A 23,196-nucleotide genomic window follows, 5' to 3' on the forward strand; every position below is an offset into this window, starting at 1 on the left:
GCAGGTCTGGATATACGCTTAATCTATAAATTAAAGATTATGTAACATGAATAAAAAATATTTCCAATAAAAAAAAATATGCTAAGCAAGGAGTCTAGGTCAAGTCCTTGATGCAAGCAAATCCTCTAGATCTGCTTACCTATACCCAAAATGCATAGAACTACGAACTTTTGCCTCCAACTGCAATACCTCATAAGCACATTAAACTCAAATTTTGGATTCAAAGCACTTGTATCATGTATATAAGATTTGAGGCATCATTCTACTAGTTTTTATGGAAAAAGTTAACTACATTTAACAGATTTCATAAATTTGTTATTTTGAATCAGCAGATTAGAATTTCTAATCTGCTGAATCAAAATAACAAGTTTATGAAATCTGTTAAATGTAGTAACTATTTTTTCCCATAAAAACTACGAATTAAAATTTTTTAAAAATTAAATGGGTAGTTCTGAGGGGAAACCACACAGAAATAACATTAGCCTTCGATGTAGAAGGATAAAAGAGGTCATAATAGCAACCCCACCTGACTTTAATCCTTATTAAAACGAAAACGAAACCAGTTCAGGTGATTTCATAACAAAATTCAATATTTATTCATTAACACTGTAACAAATTGTGATAAAAGACGTATAGTTCATAACATGAAATGTAACGGAAAAAAAAACAACAAACAAGCTCATTTCTTAGCATATTCTCCTGTTTGAAAGTGTTCACACGTAGTATGTAGACAAAATATTTGCAGCTGTGATGGAATTGTTTTAAAGAAGAATTTTTAAAAAGACAACACATAGCCACAATGTTTTACGAACTCCACTATGCTATGTTTTAACTCTTAAAACGATTGCTCACCTTTTTATTTGAAGGATTTTATTAATGATTATATCCCATCCTCTAATTTAAGATAGTGTGATCATCATTTGCGCACCACAGAAAGGGGGAACACAAAATTAAAAGACAAAACCTTATATTGCGCAGTTCCAAAAGTGTGGAATTCTCTGTCATTCAATCTGCGCTCTAGCCTTACTAATTCTGAAGCAGTTCTTAAAAGAAAATTAAAGTCATATCTTTCTGTTACATTTAGATGGTATGTAGAAAGGACCAATTGAGCATTTATTTATTTAAAAACTCAAAAGAATGAAAGTTGAAAAAGAATAGATAGCAATCTTCATAATATACCACAGGTTTAATTACATTAATCATGTAGTGTCACCTCACATAACATATTTACTTTAAATGTTGTTGATAATATGATAGAGTAATTTTATTTATTATTATTATTTTTTTTTATGATATATATTGCATGCCATGTATATTGTGTGCCTAGAGCTATATTGTATGGGACATGCGTTGTATAAATAAATTGCAATATCATTTATTTTATTGAAAACCAAACAAGAGTCTGGAATTTTGGTTATTTCATCATTCTTCGAGGTAAGACTCCACATGCACATTCTGGAAATTCACTTAGCAGGAGTTATTGTCAAATGAGATAATTCTGCCTTTGAGGATTTGGAGCATTTTCAGTCTTGTGAAAGGACCTTATTTTCCATTAAAGGAAGTTACCTCAATACAAAATAATATAGTCACTCTAAATCTAGGCGCAGCTACCCCATTATAGGTATGTTAAAATTGAGGAGGGGGAGGGGGGAGCCATAAAAACGAAGAAAAAAAAAAACTAACTTGAAACACGGTTATTAAATGTTACACAAATACATTGATAAATTAATGGCAACAATATAGAACATCCATGCTTTTCAAGTACCATATAAATTTAAATGATGTTAAATCATTATTTCACATAAATAAACTGGAAGCCATTTTACTCCAATCAATGGTCATAATCTAAAACAAATAACATATTTATACCAAACAATATCAAATCCTATACAAGTAAAAATAAAGTATATAAAACAACAAAAATAAAAAACCAAATCACATCATTTTCAGTAAAAAAAAAACAAAAAAAACATTGCCGTATCTGAATCTCCTCCAAAATTTCATTAAACCTTTACCGCCATTCGGTATAACACACACTATTTGCCACATTTTGGCCCGGTAACCTACAAAAAAAAAACCGCTCAGGAAGTTGGTCTCAAGATTAGTGAAGAGAAGACAAAACTACTATGCATAACTGCCAAACAAGATTCACTAATCACCCTCTCTGGTACAGCAATAAAAAATGTTGGGGAATTTATGTTTTGTTTGTTTTTAAGGGTTTTACGGCGCTTCCAACACATTTAGGTTATATCAGCGCCAGTAAAAAGGAAGAAAATGGGATAGTAAAAAGTTATAGAATTACAATTAAAGCACCCAAGAAAAAGTAAGACGTAGGGGAACTAGGAACAAATAGGGATCAGATGTAGATTCCAAGAGCATACCACCAATGTACTTAGTTTGAGATCACCTATAAGTCTCATCCGGACACAAGCACAAAATCCAACAAAGAGGAATACACTCAAATGCTTACATTATACATTGAAAATAACAATTATAATAATACATAACAGAGAGATGATTTCCAAGGAAAAAAACATCATCTCCCAAAACAATAACTATGCATTTGACAGTTTCCCTCCGAGCTAGGACTCCGGCCAGGGCCAGGATAAAACCAAGTAATCTCATTCCAAGACAAAGACAGAAAGCATGTTGGAAAACAGTTATAAGGGGATAGAAGACACAGTATGTACCCCCTTGCCCCACTATGGGAGGTCAGGAACCCCACCCAGTTGGGGAATTTACATACATTGGCAGCAAAATCAGTCAGTCGGGCGGAGCTGATGAAGACATCATTGCTAGAATCAAGAAAGCATGCAAGGCCTTTGAAATATTGAGGCCAATATGGAAAGCTTCCAGAATATCCACAAACACTAAGCTTTAGATATTTAACACCAATGTTAAAGCAGTCCTGCTCTATGGGTCAGAGACTTGGCGAATAACCTTGACCACATCAGCTAAGATACAAACTTTTGTCATTCGCTGTCTTCAACAAACCCTCAAGTTGAAATGGATTGACAAAGTGCCAAATACTGACCTTTGGACAAGAACAAACCAAGAGCAAATGGATGTCCAGGTCAGACACAGAAAGTGGCGATGGGTTGGCCATACCCTGCAGAAAGAGCTCTGTAATATAATCAAGCAGGCTCTTGAATGGAACCCACAGGGCAAGAGGAAACGGGGTCGTCCAAAACAGACTTCACCAAGATTTGTGTGTCTCCAATCTTACCTGGAGTGAGGCAAAGGTCTGTGCCAAGGACAGAAGAAGATGGAAGAGTGCTGTTGAGGCCCTATGCTTCGCCAAGAGGTATAAGTCAAGACAAGTAAGTCAACCTAAAAAGAGAGATTTATGAATACAATGAATACTTAACAGCAAGAACACGTGTAAAAGGATAGACCTTTGAAAAGTTAAAGAATAAAATGTATAAACAGTAAAAGCCACCTGAACGAAAATCATTTAAATGAAAAACAAATGGCCGAAGAGCAAAGCAGTTTTCACTTTTATATGATTAAAGAAAATAATGATCTCTTCTCAGAGCTATATTTCAAAAAGTTATCATGTTCTCAGGAAAAAAAAGTTTGCTTAAATACCTAAAGTTGCATGAACAAATCGGCCCTGTTCAATACGGTAAATTGGGGTGACTTTGCACATTTTCATTTTAAAATGTTGATTATTTCACACGGCAATCCAGTTCACAGATCTGCTATATATGCACAAGAAAGTCCACTATCTTGAACAGGCAAGACTTGTCACTGGATGGAATGGAAATGCTGAGGGTGGAAGAATACACCTGAACTTCATCTCTGTACACAAGCCACAACTGATCCTGTTCACATGGCCTGATATCGATTTTCTAAACCAGAAACCTTTAGTCATAATAGAGGACTTCAACAGCCATAGCACCACTTGGGGTAAAAACATCAGCGATGGTGGCACAGTAGAAGATTGGGCCCTCAAGTATAATCTGACATTATTGCATAATGCCAAAGATAAACCATCCTTCTGTAGCTCAAGATGGAAAATAGAGTATAAACAAGACTTGATAGCACCTCTATAACTGTTTGTTCCAAAACACAATATCCAGTCTCTCACTGATAGTACATTTGATTGGGGGAAAATGTAATTTTTTTAAAAGGAGGAAATTCCTCCTCTGACACCAAAATCGCTGATTTCCGCGGATCTGAGGAAACCATCAGCACTGAATAACAACAACAATGATAATAATAAAATTTTGGCCTCTTATTCAATCCACTGAAAACATTGAAAGCATCCAATCTATCATGAGACTGAGATATTGACTGAAGACAAATTTACATTGCATTAAATGTCATCATGAACTGATAACCATCTTAAAACACCATCTAATATGCATCATTCAATCCAAATTACATTATGCATCATTCAATCCAAATTACAATACGCATCATTCATTCCAAATTACAATATGCATCATTCATTCCAAATTACATAAACATCATTCAATCCAAATTACATAATTTTATGATCACTGGCTGGCTATGTTCAAATCAAGCCTTGATTGAAATAACAAATCATCTTTTTTTTTTTTACAAAGTCAACATCTGGACTAAACCTGAAGATAATCATGCTGAAAGCAAATATCTCATTCAAACATTAAGTTATATTATAGACTCAACATTTAACTCTATGGTTCAAGCTGCACATAAAACAAGCCTGCAAGTGTTGATGAGAGCTTATTTCGCTGTGTGAAAGATAATCACATTTACAGTCAGAGTCAATGACTGCAAACAGTTCTACAATTAAAATATCTGGAACACTGAGAGACCTGCCAGAGAATTTAGAAGAAGAAAAAGAAAAGAAAAAAAAAAAAAAAGAGAGAAAAAAACCCCGAATATATCAATCTCATTTTTACATAATGGATCATACTTCTCCATAATGGAAGATGATACACTTTTCAAAGCCTTGAGCCTGAGAGTTCAAAGAATATTTGACAATTGGATAATATGAGGTAAGAGATTTCTGACCAAAACATGTGTAAATTCAGATTTCTTTTTTTTTCTCCCCACATGACAGGTCTGCAATTATTTGTTTAAATGAAATCATGATGAGGATGATACAGCTCTGTACATTGATGATTGAGTTTAATGATGATGATATACTTTACAATTCTGCATTTACAAAAGATTTGACAGGTATCTAATTAACTTGTTCATAGACTTCCTCCTCTTCTTTCTTCTCTGTAGCACCTGTATCCTCTTTTGTTCCTTCCTCTCCACCTTCATCCCCACCTCCCGGTACCCATAAACCAGAGTCAACACATCTTTTTATGTGGTAGGCAGCCTCTTGCTGGTCCATCTCAGCTACTGTAGCTTGTAGCAGTGAAATATTTTGGCTTTCAAAACAGTTCTTCAATTTCTGAGAATTACAATGAAATAACTATGGTCAACAGGTTAAAGTGATGAAAAATAGAAACAATGACATATACACGGCAGTGAATCATAAAATCAATTTGCAATGTTCCTCTCATTACAAACTAAAACCTCATGTTCCTCTCATTACAAAAACCTCGTTTTCCTTTTTGATAACAAGAAAATTCACTTGTATGATCAAGGAAAGAGAGAAAGATGTAAAGATACAGACAACTTTTCGTAGCTACAGATGGCAGCAAAATCTTTGCTGTCATTTGACAAATGGACGCTTTTCAGTAAATGGCTCAAACTGGAATTGTTGAATTTTAAGGTTAGTGAGCAGCATCTTATCAGTTACTGACTTTCATGGAAAAAAAACTCTCCATAAAAAATTGTAAATGAAATGCTTAATTTGACCAAATTATTGTTAAAGACCTTTATTTTCTTCTCTTTTTTATTTGATGACATAGCAACCATAATAGATCTATAACCATACCAAACAAGACTCCTATAACTTTACCTGTTATTAAACGGATATATCAACAGCATCGTGCACTGATCAAGTATCAATTGTTTTGAACTGTGTTGAGGAGTCATTAAATTACATATTTAATAGAAGGATCTTGGGTGATGATGGTGTTTTATTTTTACGTAGAATATTACACCACACAAGGCAAAAACAGAAAATGCCTACCTCAGGTAAAGATTCCATCACTTCCATCGGGTCAAGCCCTCCAGGACCAAGACGCTTCTGTCGCTCTTCCTGCAAAAATTGTATTCATTAACAGACATCATTCTGAATTCACATCTTCATAGCATGACAGATGTAATAAGCTGAACGAACTGATTCGTCTTTAAAACTATTTGTTTTTTTCTGCTTACTTAATAAACTGTAGAGCATTTTTCACATTTTAAAACTTAAAAAAAAAAAGCTTTTATGCCTCTTTATCAAACTAGTACATCCAATTTTGACATTTGTCCTTCCATAGGCATGGGCAACTTCAAATTAGAGTAAACACATACAAACCACAGTAGTGTACGACATGTTAAAATATCTTGCATGTGTTAGTACCAAATTTGAAACTAAAACAAAGGACAAATTACCATTACCTCTTCATATTCCTTCATAGCTTCTTCAATTCGAACTTTTGCTCTTCCCTGAATGCGTTCCCTAAATGAAGTTAGCTCGTCATTAAAAGCATCCATATACTGTTTCTCTCCCAACTTAATCCTTGAAGAATATGGATAAAAAATTGACATTATCATAATATAAACATCAAGAGAAATAATTCATTACAAATAATAAAAGGAAAAAGCATTTTGCTATCCTTGTTTAAAATTAGAATTCCATGTTGTCACTCTCCAAAAGACTCCCTCTCCGCAACAATTGGTACTTCTATGGGGAATGAAACCATTGTGCACAGATGTTCTGCCTTTAATAAAAAAATACTTCAAAAATGTACCCCACATTTTATATAGAAATTTTCCCATTTTCCAATTAGTTTTGTTAGGCTACCACACAATTATATGATTGCTATTGACATCACAATAGCGTTTGTTGACGCCTTTTGCAGGATACAGCAAAAGTGATCATCCCCTTACCCATACTAACTTATTAGGAATTAACATTATACTTGGTTTTTCAACCAAAAAAAAAAAAATGTCATAATTTATGTGCCCACAGCTTTATTGTATAGAGGATGGGAGCAATATAAATAAATTTCATTATTATTATAATGTCCTTTCATGTGCAATCATAAGATGCCACCACATATGCGTTCCAAAAAGGAATAATGATAATCTATTGAACTCAGGGACCCCCTGGACAAAATTAATCCAATGCTTCAACCAGACCATCATCCCAAACAAACAAACTTATGACAGCGTACTGGTTAAAGCTATAATTGACTTGCTAGCATTTGACTGAATCACATACTAACAAGTAATACTCATGTATCAACAGACGCAACAGAAAAAAACAGTTTAAAATAAAGTATTAGGTAAAACTAAAACTAAAATGTCATACCTAGAGAAAAAGGCGCTTACACAACTGCGTGGATCTGTCTTGAGGTTTTTAGCCAGTTCTAAAATAAATTGCATGACAATACACTGGTGACTGACGTGGCCCATCAGGCTGTGTTTCTGGAGCACAAGATAAATATATATTTTATTATTCAATTAGTAAAATTAATCTTCAGAATATGCATGATAAACAAAAAAGCAAGCACCATTTGTCTTCTCCAGGAACTATTGCAGCATGTGTTCTCTGCAAATTAGGAGTGAGAATCCTTTTATATCCACATAGATGCTGCATCAAATCAAAATACAGTAAAATTACATTAAACCGAAATTTTGGGGACCTTCTAAACCAGTTCGATTTAAAGACATTTTGGTTTAAAGCAAATTCCCGTTTTGAGATGTTTTTCAATTGCGGTAACTATTTAAGGAATTTGCTCATTTAATCTTTATCATGGATTGTTGTCCCTAAAATAAAGTTATTGAATAAAGGGCCTCTTGGTAACCATATCATTATTTTGTTTTGTTTTTTCTTTTTCCACCCATACTCTCACATTCACACTTAATACAAAATACAGCATAGATTCGAATCATGACATATTCATCTTTCATTCAGGTTCTTGCTTCATCTTTATTTCATTTAAAATGAAAAAAAATAAAAAGGAAAATAAGAAAAGGGGATATTCGTATAAAAAGGAGGTGGGATAGTGATACCTCTCGAATTGCTTTTTGAAAAAGTTTGTTATTGATGTTTGGCAGGATTTTGAGACAGAGACTTTATCCACATATTCCTGTAAGCTTGAGATCAGGTCTGACGTCTCTACAGAGCAACTGCTTCTTTCACATTTTGAATATATTAGTAAAAACTCACCTCCTCAACCTCCAGATCAATACACCAGATGACTAAGTAATTGGCTGTTTCTTCACAGACCAAATGATTATTAGCCGTGAGAAATTCTTTGCTGTCATCCCACTTTCGAAGCATGCCATATTTTCTGATGTCGTCCTTGTATTTCTTGGTGAAACTTTCCTGTTTAAGGAAGCACACATGATAATCAAAAGTCAAGAATAATCACATTCTAGCCAAAAACACTGCATGTAGCCACACAGCTAAAAGGTTGCTTGAAAATAACAGAGAGAAGTAAATTTTGTGATTTCTTAAATATTTGCAAGATAGTAAAATTATTCCAATTTTGAGAATTTTTCAGCATACTTTAAAAAAAAAAAAATAATAAAAAAAATACAATAAATAATGTAAACGCTGTCAACTGGAGAACTAATGTCTAATGTAATGAAACTATTCAGTCATTATATCATTTGTCACCTGTTTTTCAATTTTCTCCTCATCTGTTAGTTCTTTTGGAGGTGGCGGTGCCTTATTTATCAACTGTTTAAAAAGAAAGAGAAAAAAAAATTATCATAAATTGAATAATAAGTAGATAAAGTGATAAAGTCTTTTTGCTGAATGTTTTTATGTTACACAAGGTAACATTAATTCAAACAATAAATGATTGTGTTCAAAGCAGGTAATCTGAAAACAAAAAGCAGAAAATTAATTGAAATACAAACCCATATTTGGAATTTAGGTTAAATGTAATCATAAACCTACATAAAGAAGATAATTAAACAAAACAATATGATATGTTTGACAAGATGTTCCAGGACTTAAAAATACCTGTTGGCTATTTTTTTTTTAAAAATCAACTAACTGCCTGTAGAGTTCTTTGCCAGCTGATGTAGTAAACTATGTAAATAGTGTTGACATTTGTTAAGTTTTGATCCAAAATGTAAAACATGCAATACACTACACCAGAAGTGCTCTGCAGCTCTTGGGAAGAAGAAAGAGGAAATTTTCTTATTTCCATCTTCTTTTCAAGAGTCTAAGCGTGTCTAAAAATGAGGGTACTGGAGATAAACACTGCAGAAGTTTCTCAACGTAGACATTTTGAAAATGTCTGACATGCTTCACTCATTTTGATAAAATATGTATCAGGCTGAGATTAAATAACGTGAATTCAAAAGTGAAGTAATTACCGTTCTTGACTTTCCCTCTTTGGTCAATGTGTCAACATTGAGGGGTGTCAGCTGAAATGAAAAAAAATGAATACAGGTTTATTACCAAACAAAACTAAAAATCAAAACCAGTCTTTGGGTATTAAAATTGAGTCTTTATCATTACCTGATACGAATTGAAATACCTCAAAATCTAGAAAAGACAAGATAGGGTGTTTTTGCATAATTCATAGAGTTCATCTAAGCTTAAAATTACAATTAATATATAATATAATAAATGGCATTTATATAGTGCTTTACCCCGTTGTCACAGGCTCTAAACGCTTAACAGTGATATAAAACAAAACATATTACAGTAAAACAAGTTTGATGGAAAAGTGATACGAATTCAATTTAACAACAGAATATGATAATAGTATTGCAACATTATGACGTAAAAAGATAAAACTTTAAGCGAGATTTAAAAGTTGTCAACAAATCCGAGCATATCACGTCTGATGGGAGAGAGTTCCAAAAATGGGGGGCTGAAAATTGAAAAGCTTGTTCGTCTATTTAACGCAATGGCTTAGGTTTGACAAGGATTGATTGGTCATTGCTTGACCTCAAGTTTCTATTGGGAACATATATGTTTAGAAGGTCTTTAATATAGGAAGGACTGTTAGTGCTCAAGGATTTATAGACAACAGTACAAATCTTATAGGCAACTCTTTTTTCCACAGTTGCATTATTTTGAGTAACCTGAAGTTTACTCATTTTGTCTTTAGCTAAATTCACCCAAAGGGAGATAAAATAGTCCAATTTAGATAAAACAAGGGAATTAATTAAAAGTTTTGCTATATGCTTCGGTATTAAATGACGAATTTTGCTTATTTTTTACATTTCTATGAACATAGATTGTATGGTATTATTCACGTGGCTTGTCATGGAAAGATCTTTATCAATGATGATGCCAAGGTTTTTTGCTTTATTTGAAAATTCTATTGTGCTATGTCCGAAAGTAATAGGTGATTTATTTGCTTGTTTAAGGATACTCGGCCTTCCACACATTAAAATCTCTGTTTCACTATCATTTAATTTTAACTTGTTATGGTGCACCCAAGATTTAATCTCATTAAAACAGCTCAAAATTCATTGTATTAAGAATTATAAATTACTTAGGGGTACTGAATCATAAATTTGCGGATCATCTGTATAAAAATGATAACTCAGATTGAATCTGGCTATCACACTAGAAAGGGGCTGCATATTGTTGTGTTCTTAGATCATTAATTAATAAGACGTATTATTCCAAGAATCAACAAACCAAATTGTTACAGTAAAGAACCTTTATTAAACAACATAACAAAAGATACATGTGTACAGGATGACGGTTGGATACAGAATGACTCTCAACAAGGTAGTAACTTGAACAGACGCTAGTTGTGAACGATACTACATCAGATGGACGATACAAGTTACGATACTTGAATACAGTAACTTTCATTCACAACATTCCTCCCCTTCTAATTTTTAAAATCATTTAATTGATTTCTCTTAAAATATAAAATTCTTTAATTCAGAAAACATTCACTCAAACTGTCATTCGTGTATTTAACATTGATATGACGTACATTATATAATTAAAAAACTAATCTTCTAACTAGTCGTCTGATTCTAAGGGGGTAGCGTCGCTCTGCTGTATCAGCTGGTATTTGTAGACGCTCATTTCAGTTCTGTTGAGGTGAATTAACAATAGTTGCTGATAAATCCACTTGGTCATCCATGTCAGATAAGTAATCCGTTTTCGAATTTTCTGCTATATCCAATAGAGAATTTTCACTTTCATCACATCCATGAGAACTATTCAACTGATTAATATGGCAGTGACAAACTGCTCCATTTACCTGCACCGAATAGCTAACTGGTCCAAGTCGTTGTAAAACAATTCCATCAGACCATTTATCAAAACCATGTCGATGATTTCTGACAATGACGTTGTCTCCTGGAACGAAAGAACGAATTTTGATATTTGATGCCATTGATTTTTGTTGACGCTCTCAGTCGAATGCGCAATTTCCTTTTAAACAGCATTTCGGCTGGACTTTTATCCGTCAAAGCGTGAGGCGTTGATCTGATCTGCAGCAACACTTTGGCTAATTTTTGTTGTCTGGTCCAATTGCCAGTGTTGACTTTCATAAGACATTTGAAAGTTTGCACCAGTCGCTCCGCTGATCCATTCGTTGCCGGTTGATACGGTTGTGATGTTACGTGCCGAATTCCATTCATTCTCAAAAATTCGTTCAACTCCCTCAAAGTGAAAGGAGGTCCATTGTCGGTCACGACGGTTGTTGGTAATCCATGCATTGCAAATATATGTCACAACACATCAGCAGTATGTTGAGCCTTCGTTTTGTTCATTGGGAAAATTTCTGGCCACTTTGAATATGCATCTATTAGAATAAAGTAATGCTCGTTTTCAAATTCTGCAAAATCCAGATGGAGTCTTTCCCATGGTTTTGAAGGGAATGTCCATGTTAAGACAGGTGCTTTCGGTGGAATATTTTTCCCCATAGAGCAACTTTTGCAGTTTTGAACCATTTCCTCAATGTCTTTATCAATATTTGGCCAGCATATGTAACTTCTAGACAATGCTTTTGATTTGACTATTCCATGGTGACCCTCATGTAATTCCATCAGTATCCGTTTTCTGAATTTCTCTGGAATTATAACTCTCAGTCCCCGCTGTAAAACATTGGAATCTAAGGTTATTTCTTCTTTTCGATGATAGAAAGGTTTCAATCTTTCATCGTTGATTTTGTTAGGCCAACCATCCAGAGTGAAATGCAGAACTTTCGACAATATCAAGTCCTTTCGGGTTGCTTCCGCTATTTCTTTCGTAGTAATTTTTACCCTCACCCATTTCAGTTCTCCCAACTCAGTTGTAAAAAGTTGTTTGTGTTTTTCTAATATGTTGTCCAATGAGTTATGAACATGAAAAGTATTGGAAATCTGAATTTTTAGTTTAGAAATCCAATCTCTTCCTAGAATGACATGTTCATGCGGTACATTTGCGACAATGAGTGGAAGTTTTTCTGTTTCGCCGGTAGAAGGAACCATTACATTTACAATAACTTCTCCTTTGAGTGGAATAGTTGTTCCATTAAATGTTTTCAATGTTTCCGAACAGGGTTGTAATTTGACTTCCTGAAACTTACGTTTAAACACAGAGAAGGGAATAATTGTAACACTTGATCCTGTGTCAGTTTCCATTTTCACGGGGGTACCATTTACTTCCAGCGAACAATGAAAGGCATTATTTTGATCTTCATCTCGGTTGTTGGCGAAAACGAAAGTGTCTTTATTGTGCTCGGAGATGGAATCAGTGAATATCATGTTTGATTCGTTTTGTCGTGAACCCGATGACCTCTCCTGTGAGTTCCGACAGACTTTTGATAAGTGACCCTTCCGATTACAAGTATTGCAAGTGTACGTCTTGAACTTACACTTGTCTGGTGTGTGAATAATATAGCCACACCTGTAGCATTTTGATTCTGTCCGTCTCCTATCATTGTTGTTGTTGTTGTTGCTTTTGTTGCTTTTCCCGTGTTTGGGTCCTTGTTGTACGGTTTTGTGGACTACGTTGACTTTGGCGAATTGCTCATGCAACTGAAAAGCGTTGAGTTCTGCACTTTCCATTGTTTGAGCAATTTCAATTGCCTGTTTCAGTGTTAAATCCTCAATTTGTAGGAGCTTTTGTTGAATCCTTACGCTTCTCAGCCCGCAGACAAATTTATCCCGTAAGGTGTCCTCCAGGAACTGTTTGAAATCACAGTGCTGAATAAGACGTCGAAGTGATGCGATGTAGTCAGCAATCGATTCATGTTGACCTTGTTTTCCGTTGTAAAAATTTTAATCTTTCATAAATCACGAGAGGTTTTGGACAGAGATGATTCAATAACGTCGTTGTTAGTTGATCATACGATTTTTCTGCTGGTTTCTCCGGTGAAAGAATGCTTTTCAAAAGGTCGTATGTGTTAGATCCCACAACACTAAGAAAAACAGCCGTCTTCTTTGTTTCCGATGAAACATCATTGTTTGTTTGTTGCTTTAGGTCTCTTCCAACACAATTGAGGTTATATGAGAGACCGCTGAAACAAAAAAACAAGCAATCTAACAAAAATAGTACAAATGTAAATCAAAATCATAACCTAAAGATGCCATAAGCTAAATTATAAATAACCAAGAACAAACAGGCAGAAGATTTACAGAAAAAAAAATATCCCCTGTCAAAAATACAATCACAAACCAAAGAAGCAGGATAGGCTAGTAAAGAGAAGAAGAAACGACATCACTATCGGATCGTACACCCATGCGAACATCATAGGTATATGATTCAAGGGTGATGCTCCCATCCAACCACCCGCTGATTTCAGTTAATTGACTGAGAATTTACAGGTCTAGTTATTGTAAAGGGAAATAATCCATTTTTGTTTAACCTTATTAGCAATAAAAAATTTGAATGAAGGCTTCATTGTCAAAAATGTTAGTTTAATCTAATTTTCACTTTAAATTTTCTATTTCACGAGTAGCTAAAGTTTTATTGTGTCCAGAGGCCATTTAAAGTATAAAATAAGCTTATATATGCATAATTCTATGCAAATCCCCAAAATGGTATGAGAAAATAGTCGTGAAAATCAGCATCATATAACTGACTGAAATGATAATTATAGTATAGAATATGGTGCATAATACAGAAACACTGTTAACAGTTGATGTATGTAGGTATCATTACATCAATTGTATAATTTTCAACATCAATCACGCTTGAGAAAAAAAAAATAATTATCCCCCCTGCCCAAAAAATAAAATAAAATCGTGCTATATTCCTTTACAATTGTACTTGGGTCCAAAAATCATACTAAAATTCAGGAAATCGTACCGGTTGGCAGGTCTGTGGTAAGGGATCAAGGTCGCAGGATTTAATGGGGGCTTTTTTTTATCAAATCTTTTATAAAACTAGATGAAACTGGGTGGAACTTGTCTAAAGGGGTACCACAGAATGTATCTGTATCAAAAAATGGTTCATGCCAATCTAGTTCTGTATGAATGTTAAGGATTTTATCTTGAAAAAAGTTGACAAATTTTTTTGGCAAGTCTCTTTGATTTGTTGTAGATAGTAATGAAGTGTATCTTTCACGTCCAAGTAGATCATTGCAGATGTTAAATAATTGTTTGTAAGATTTAGAAGTTACGAATTTTGAAAGAAAATACGTGGTCTTTGCCTTTTTTATTGTTGTCTTCCAGGCATGAAATGCGTTCTTGAATAATTCACGATGAATCCTAAGACCTGATGTTTTCAGCAGTCTTTCTGCTCTCCGAAACCGTTTTAGCTTCTTTAACGTCTGACGTATACCACGGATCATACTTGCGATTGGTGACGGTCCTTGTATGGAATGGCACATGTTTGTCAAGCGTTTCGATGAGACAACTATTCACTGGTCTGGAGAAATCATTGAATTGTGAGTAAGTATTGTTTCTAAATCGCCCCTGAAATTGTCCAAATTAATCCCTTTGATGTGGTGGTGGTTTCTTGGCATGGTTTTGAAATGTCAAGATTGAAAGAAATTAGGGTGTAGCCCAAAAAGAGGAGATAATCGACAATGGCGTTGGTTTTTTGGGACTCTGAATTTTCCACGATTACCCAATCTTGAATATGACCAGCCCAGTGGCTTGGCATTGTTACGATCTGGTAAATGTTTTTCTCCAATAATGACTCATGCAATTTAGTGGTGCCTGTGACGTCGAAATGAAAATTAAAGTCACAGAGTATAATTGAATGGCCAGGATGCGTGTGTTGCAATGTTAACATCTCGTTGATTTCTTTCCTAACATCGTGCAATTTTATTCTGTTTTTCTTGTTTGCTGGCGGTCAGTAGATGCAGTTGATCTTGTATCTTGCATTCTGGAGGGATAGTCTAAGATCAATGGCCTCCATGTTTTGCAGCACATTTCGAGGATTTCCACATGATTAGTTAATTTTGTTATATAAAATGCGCCAATCCCACCCACTCGCTGATCTTTCCTTGGATACGATCCAAATCGGTACCCACGGGGTGTCATTACCTTTGCAACTGGGTCATTTCCAGACTGTGAGAGCCATGTCTCTACTATATGTCAAAGTTCTTCTCAGTTAATAAATCATTTAGTTCTTCCGTTTTATTACGACAAGACTGTACATTTAAAAGACCAATAACAATATTATTGTTGTCGTTCTGATACTTTTTGTGGTCGGCACAGTTACAAGTGATGGTGGTGGACAGGGGTCTGTATGGGGTGGACAACGAGTTGTCACCATTTGCCTCCCCGAGGCCTGTACTTATTAATATTGCAATACACCGGATCAGTTGAGTTAAAAATCACAGTTGGAATGTGACGTTGTTTACGCTTACTGCCTCGAGGTGTCAACACAAAAACTCCCTGCTCAGTTTGTTAGTGAATCATTTCTCTCAAGCTCAAGAATCAAAAAGTGGGTGTGTTGGTGTATACCACTCCTTAAATCAAATCATAAACAAGACATCCACAAGTGGGTGTGTGATACAAAACAGCCGGACAGCACACGGTACTGTTGAGTGCACAGTGCATAAGCAATTAGGTGGTTAGTGCAATAGTATGGGTATTAGTATTAGATACCAAAATTACCAGCATTGGGTTCTTCCGACTCGAAACAACATTTGAATTTTAGGCAAAGCATTTTTGTTTATAAGTTTCTAGCATTAATTAAGCTGTTTAATATTGGGTATCTGTTTCAAATCGGACAGTTCGATTCAATATTCAATATATTGCTTTCCCGACAAAGTAATTTGAGTATCGAACTGTTACTGTGTCTCACTACAGCTCTACTTTGAATAGAATGTATGTCTATGACAAAGTACTTAATAACATCTAAGATTCAAACTGCACATTCACCACTGCAAAAGAAAAAAAGACAACAAACAAAAAAAAATGACTGAATATTGGATCAAAACCGGTCCCTTCATTTTTGGGACAAGCTTTAAACCTGATATTGGAGCCTGACACAACATTTAAATGTCTTTATTTTGTCAAGATTTTAAAATTGAAGTTTCTTTACTATATGCAGTGAAGTTTTGCGCATTCATTTATTTAATTTTACTTAATAAGCCACAATTCAGCAATTAAACATTGTTTACATTTAATCAATCACAGGCACATGACACGAAACAAATGAATAAACATCTCCTAAAGCATGAGACACAACAACTATACCAAGCCTAAAAAGAGAAAATTTTAAAAGAATCAAAATCACCAAAACCAAGTAAAACAATGAAATATAAAAGCAGATCAATTACCCTCTCCTCCTTCTTCAATTCTTCTTCTTTGGCCCGAAACTCCTCCTCTTGTTTTTCCAACTCGCTGACTTGAATTTTCAATTTGCTTAAATCTGCAGATGCTGACTGTAAAGGACAACAAACATCACTTTAAATAAAAGCATGCTTAAGATTTTTTAACTCATTGGTTTGACGGATAATAATAGCTTACAAAGATTAGAATGACCTACCCCCCCCCCCCCCCCCCCCCCCCCGGCCTCCTCACTTAAAAAAAAATTAAATTAAATTCCTGCCCTCACCATCAAATTGCCCTCATCTATATCAGACATTTTCAGTGGTGTAAATTAATGCCATAGAACAAACTTTGATGCTGAAGATTACTGATAAAAACCAGAAATGCAATTTTGAAATTCAATAATTGAACAAAAAAAAAAGATGTAATCCAATAAACATGTAAAAAACAAAACAAATATTCATTTACCTCCTCAGATTCTTTTAGCTTTCGCTTCATTTCTGCCAGCTTTTCATTATGACTGGATATAACAAAAAGGAAAAGAGAAGAAAAAAAAAGAAGATTAAATATAAAATTTGACATTAATTCCTGCCCTTTATGTGCCGTATTATTTTCTCTCTTTTAAAAAAATCCAACTGTACAGTGCATGGGTCAAAGTTGACCATGGTCACTTCGCCTGAAAGTGTTCAATGCCATACATAAAAACCCTGAAACAATCCACTGACCAAGCTGTTTTCAAACAAAACCAAGTAATACTTACAAAATCACCAAATATAACACTGACTAATAGTTAATTTAATGTAGTAGTGTGTAATTGTTGATTCTGTAAATGGTGATGGTGAAGTTATTGGTAGTGGTGATGTCTGGAGGTGGTGGTAGTTGGAAGTAGTACTGTTGGTTGCAGTAGCAGTAATAATGATGATGATGATGGTGAGGAGGATAAACTTCTTGCCTTGACCTTCGCAATCCCTCCCCTCTCCCCCTCCCCCTGCCACAATTTTTGTTTGTTTAAAAAAAAAAAAAATTGCAGATTGCTTCTTTTTCTACTCCATGGCCAATACAGTTTTACGAGGGCTCTTTCATAATTAACCGAAAAATGCCTGTAAAATCCGCGTTTTTTATGCTATCAACAAAATTCTTGCACGTGTTCATACCTTGACTCGTCTTTCATTTCTCTACGTAACAGCCAAGTCTGTCAACACACGTCTGCCAACGCCGCACCATGGAATAGATACCCTCTCGGAAGAAATTTCCGTCAAGGTTTTGTAGCCATTTCCGCACATGGTCAACAAGCTCTTCATCGACATCAAAGCGCTTTCCTGCCAGCTCACGTTTCAGTGGCCCAAAAGAGGTGATAATCAGATGGTGCGAGGTCTGCACTGTGTGGTGGGTGTGGCAAAATCTCCCATACATATTTCTCTAGCCAACCTTGCGTCACTCGTGCTGTGTGGGGTGTAGCGTTGTCGTGTTGCAAAATGACCCCGTTGGTCAACTGCCCTGGGCGCTTTCTGCGAATGGCCTCCCTAAGCTTGTCAAGAGTTTGGCAGTACCTTGCAGCATTGATTGTTTCTCCAGGTTGTAAGGTTTCGAACAGAATAACACCACGACTGTCCCAGAAAACAGTTCCCATTATTTTCTTTGCTGACCACATGACTTTGAATTTCTTCGCGACAGGTGAGGATGGATGTTTCCATGTCATCGAATCTTGCTTTGTTTCTGGGGTGCAATGGTGCAACCAAGTCTCATCACCGGTGACTATGCTGTCAAGAAAAGTCATATCGTACCCTAGAAAGTCTCCGCCGCGTTGGCAGTATGCCCGTGAACCCTGCGTGAGCTCTTGCTTCTTCTCAAAAGTTCCCTGCAGATGTCCAATCTTTGTTCTTTATGATTGTCTGTCAATTGCTTAGGAACCCATCTTGCGCTGACTTTTCTGTAGTCAAGTTCATCAAATACAATTCTATGGGCAGAAGACTGCTTGCGATTTCATGAAGTTTCAACCTCCTGTCTTGACGAATAAGCTCATCAACTCGCTTCACATTGTCTTCTGACGTCGCAGTTATCGAACGCCCTCTCCCTTCCCTGTCTGTCAAGTCGGAATGGCCGGCTTCAAACAAATTACACCAGTGATAGACTTGTGTACGGCTTATAACATGCTCACCATATACACTCTGAAGTTCTTTATGAATTTCGGTAGGATTCAGACTTTTGGCGTTCAAAAAACGTATGACAGCTCTGATTTCCTCCTTTGACCAAGTTTCAAGGTGGGCCGCCATCTTTAAAATCGTCTAGAAATTCATTGTGCAAAATGAGGCACTTCATAATTTCTGGGAATATCCGTAAGGAAATAAGGAATATCATGTCGTTTACAGAATTTAAAAATCTCCACTGGTTGCTGAGCAATGGGCATTTTTCGGTTATTTCTGAAAGAGCCCTCGTATTAATCCTCTTCAATTAAATAAAACTGAGTTGATAAATAATTCTAATTCTAAATATCTTCCCATGATTCAGAATAGCTTCAAATAATGACAATTCTCTAAAGTCAAGCTGCTTGCTCATTGCTATTGTTTTAATAATTTTTTTTTTAAATTGGAATAATAATGACCTGAGTAATTTACCTCTTACCCACAAAAAAAAAAAATTATTACCATAATTATTATATTAACAAATAAATTATTATATCAGTGTGCAAATGTCAAATTCATTAACAATTTCTGATAACAACGACATACACTTAAAATTACTGTAACTTTAGACCTGTAAATGAGCTCGATACAAATTGACTGAAACTCTTTGACAAACTGAAGTCAAGTTGTTTTTTTTTAAAAATAAGGGCACCATTGGTGAGGAGAGTGATAAATACAATACATTAAAATAGTGGGTGTTATTACTTACTGGAAGTATGACTGCCATTGATTTGATGTAGAAGGAATGCTAAATAAGCATGTCATTCATATAAGTAAAGACGACTTCATCAAAGAAAGAATTCACAAATTTTGGAATTTTTTTGACATAGTCAGAAAAATAATCACCATTACCATCTTTAACTTCTGTGCCATGACCAATTGAATTTATTCCTCACATCTTTATTGATGCTCGACAAGTCTGAATTGCAATCCACGAACAGCTCAGGCAATGTGAGAACATTAATTAAAATAATGTAGCAATGAGCAAACTTGATTTTCAATCAGTTAATGACAGGGAAAAAAACTGAAATAAATATGACTTCTGGCCAATACACTGAATCATTAAGTAGGAGAAGTGAATTATCATCATAATGAAGAAACTTCGGCAGGAGTAGCCGTAGCGGAAAAATCCAAAGAATCAATATGAATGGTAAATCGCCACAGTAAACAACAAGCTCGCTTGAGCAAAACAATGGCAGAAAACGTCCTAATTTGCGCTGGAATTAATTAGGCTACTTACCATTGTTCCTTATAATTAGGTACCCAATCAGTGAAGAAACGGTCAACCAGTTTGTTTACAACGAGAGGCAATCGAGATGTGCTTGTAGCAATCTATCCTAACTTTCGATTTGAAGGTGTCTACATAACGCACTGCCAGCTTTAGCATTTTACTTTTTCATTCTTTTAAAAACCCCCATGAAAATGTGGTCAATTTTGGCTTAGATGAAACAGTGAAATTTATCGCTCGGCGGCTCAGTTAAAATTGGCTATTGTTGGGATCACGACAGGTTTGGAAAGTGAAACAATAATTTAACGAAGGCTGTGTGCAAATGCACTGGGATGTGTTCAGACACGCCAATTAAAAAAAGCGTCGCTTAGCCTTGGCAATATATATCCATCGATAATATAAACGGCCCCCATGAGCTATGCGTAGCGCTGTGGAACACTCCTAATTACTTTACGGTCATTCGACTACGATTTGCGAATTCTTGCTTTCTTCATTTCTTTCTTTCCTTTTTTTAAATATTTGAATTTGACAAATTGACTGATTTCAGTTAATTGACTGAGAATATACAGGTCTATTATAACTTAACTATCAGATTCTATAAAATGAAAAGTGAATCCAAATATATGATTCAAACTCACCAATACTATTAAAGTGTACTATTGTTTGTTTTTAAGGGTTTTAAGACACTTGCAACACATTTAGGTCATTATCAGCGTCAGGAAAAAATGAAAAAAATGGGATAGTAAAAAGTTCTGGAATTACAACTAAAGCACACAAGAATAAGCAAGACAAAGGGGAATTGGCTCAAATGGAGAACAGATGTAGATTCCAAGAGCACACAATCAGTGTACTTAGTTTGAGATCACCTAAATGTCTCATCCAGGCACAAGAACAGGTCCCCACCAAGAGGAACAAACTCAATTGTTTACAAATCATATGTTTTAAAAAAAACAAAAACAAAGAAACAACAAAACCCAGTACACAACAGAGAGATGATTTACAAGAAAAAAAAATATCATCTCCCAAAACTATAATTATACATGTGGCTGTTTCCCTCCCAGCCAGGACCAGGACAAAACCAAGTAATCTCATTCCAAGTCAAAGACAGAAAGCAAGTTGGAAAACAGATATAGGGGGATAGAAGACACAGTAGGTACCTCCCTGCCCACTATGGGAGATCAGGTACCCCACCCAGAAAGTGTACTATAAATAATGCAGTATGCAAATATCAAAGATAATTTGAAAACTTAGATAACCTTACTATAAATATGTGAAAACTTACACAAAAAGAAGAGATACTGCACATGGAATTTCAGTAGCAGTAGTACTAGGATAAAAGCGGGTAACATCACCACTTTTTCGTATGTCTCACTTCAGGCCTGCCTTGAGCAGCCAATATGCCAACTGGGCAACCCGGATACTGACAATAGGTTCACCTAGCCAATAAACTGTGTTATTATGAAGTGTTAACACATATTTATATTTTATTTTAGTCACAAGAACTCTCTTTTACAGGCACTGTCGGGTAACTTCGCCGCAAGTTTTTATACTTATTTTTACCCCTACAAGACAATATGGAGAACAATTTCCATTTCTTAAACACTTCTTGTCCTCAAATCTCTGTACATTATCCAATACCGTCTACTGACAAATATTTATTAGCATTCGAATCGAGTATGATGATGTATGTAAAGCGACTTCCTGAGGTCACATACAAAGCCACAGTTACGAGGTCATAGCCAGCTGGCCATCGATTGATTTCTGGTTTTTATACCCACTTACATATTCATACTTTCTATTCTACCTAGATTTCAGTGCTTGATAACAGCTTATATTGCATGCAAAAGATCATCTTCAGAATAATTGCTGTACAATGATAATGATGTGCGGCAAATTTACCCGAAAGTATATAATTTTGAAATGATGTCTTAAATATTTTAGAAACAATGTTGAGAATCTACTCTTAAAATGAAAATAAAATGGATACGGATGGCGACAAAGTGTATACAGCATCGATTTTAAGATCAGGGCCTTTCCATTCAAATGATCAAACCATGGGATCTTTAGTGTAGGATTGCCATTACAGTAAAAAATTCAAGGATATAAATATAATAACATCTTGATATTGACATGTCATTTTGACATGCTAAAACTTTTAAGGATTTTTCATTGGTTGCCAGCAAACTGAAGCAATGTTTCATGACTTGTCTTTTAAATATGGACTATTCCAACACTGAGGGTTGAAATGATAAATATCTACCTGGCATTATTTCTTGGGGGTTGAGGGTCGCGACGAATTTAGCAGACTTTACCCTAATAGTAGTTGTAATGATGATGTGAGATGTGGTAATGGTGGTATATGCAGGTTAACTATCAACTCCCTCACTGGCAAAAATATCAATTGACCGGCAAGATCTGCCAAGAAATTATCATTCATCTGCAAATTTGACCCATGGTACAGTGTTTGAAATTTTATCAAAACAATATAAAGTAACAAAATTCCATAAAATATGGATAATTCGTATATCTATCCATATCTAGAAAAATCAAATCCTTCAATTGACTCTTCAGCCAGGAGGAAAGCATTCCGAGCACATTGCACAAGATAACAGCTCTAGGCAAAAAAATCTGAATTTACTGACAAAATCTGTAAGGATGGATAACCCTTCAGATTTTACCAAGAGTTAGATACATAAAATGTCAATCTTAGTATTAATAGCCACTACATTGCCAAGGTAGCCATTTTCATATGACATGTAAGAACAGCATGTACAGAAAAAAATGTCATTATTATATCAAGTTTGCCCTCCTAACCCCCCCCCCCCCCCCCCCCACACACACACACACACACCTTCTCATTATCCAAGCTCATTTAAACTTATACATGTCTATTTATTACTTAGTGAAATTTATATAAATCCTTCTCTCAAAATTCATGACCCCTGGAAATTATTAACTGATGGGTTTCAATACTGCTTGTTTGATGACAATGACAAGCCCTCCGAATTTGGTCTGGATTTGATATTGTTATGA

The 23,196-nt window shown here is 35.1% G+C and overlaps 1 protein-coding gene across 2 annotated transcripts in view; it reads right to left on the reverse strand.

Moving 5' to 3' along the window:
- Positions 1–569: 569 nt before the first annotated feature.
- Positions 570–23,196, reverse strand: part of LOC144968268 (hsp90 co-chaperone Cdc37-like) — a 41,310-nt gene continuing 18,683 nt past the window's right edge. For both annotated transcript variants that reach the window (XM_078906455.1, XM_078906456.1), the window contains exons 3-11: positions 17,221–17,272; positions 16,761–16,865; positions 9,436–9,486; positions 8,726–8,788; positions 8,273–8,431; positions 7,412–7,527; positions 6,496–6,616; positions 6,080–6,148; positions 570–5,392 (exon numbers count right to left, since the gene is read on the reverse strand). In XM_078906455.1, coding sequence (XP_078762581.1) covers positions 5,174–5,392; positions 6,080–6,148; positions 6,496–6,616; positions 7,412–7,527; positions 8,273–8,431; positions 8,726–8,788; positions 9,436–9,486; positions 16,761–16,865; positions 17,221–17,272 — 955 coding nt within the window. In that variant the 3' untranslated portion in view covers positions 570–5,173. The remainder of the gene's footprint in view (positions 5,393–6,079; positions 6,149–6,495; positions 6,617–7,411; positions 7,528–8,272; positions 8,432–8,725; positions 8,789–9,435; positions 9,487–16,760; positions 16,866–17,220; positions 17,273–23,196) is intronic.

Source organism: Berghia stephanieae, chromosome 3 (assembly GCF_034508935.2).
Source record: "Berghia stephanieae isolate SIO BIC M18660-M18661 chromosome 3, UCSD_Bste_1.3, whole genome shotgun sequence".
In the NCBI taxonomy this organism is placed as follows: domain Eukaryota; kingdom Metazoa; phylum Mollusca; class Gastropoda; order Nudibranchia; family Aeolidiidae; genus Berghia; species Berghia stephanieae.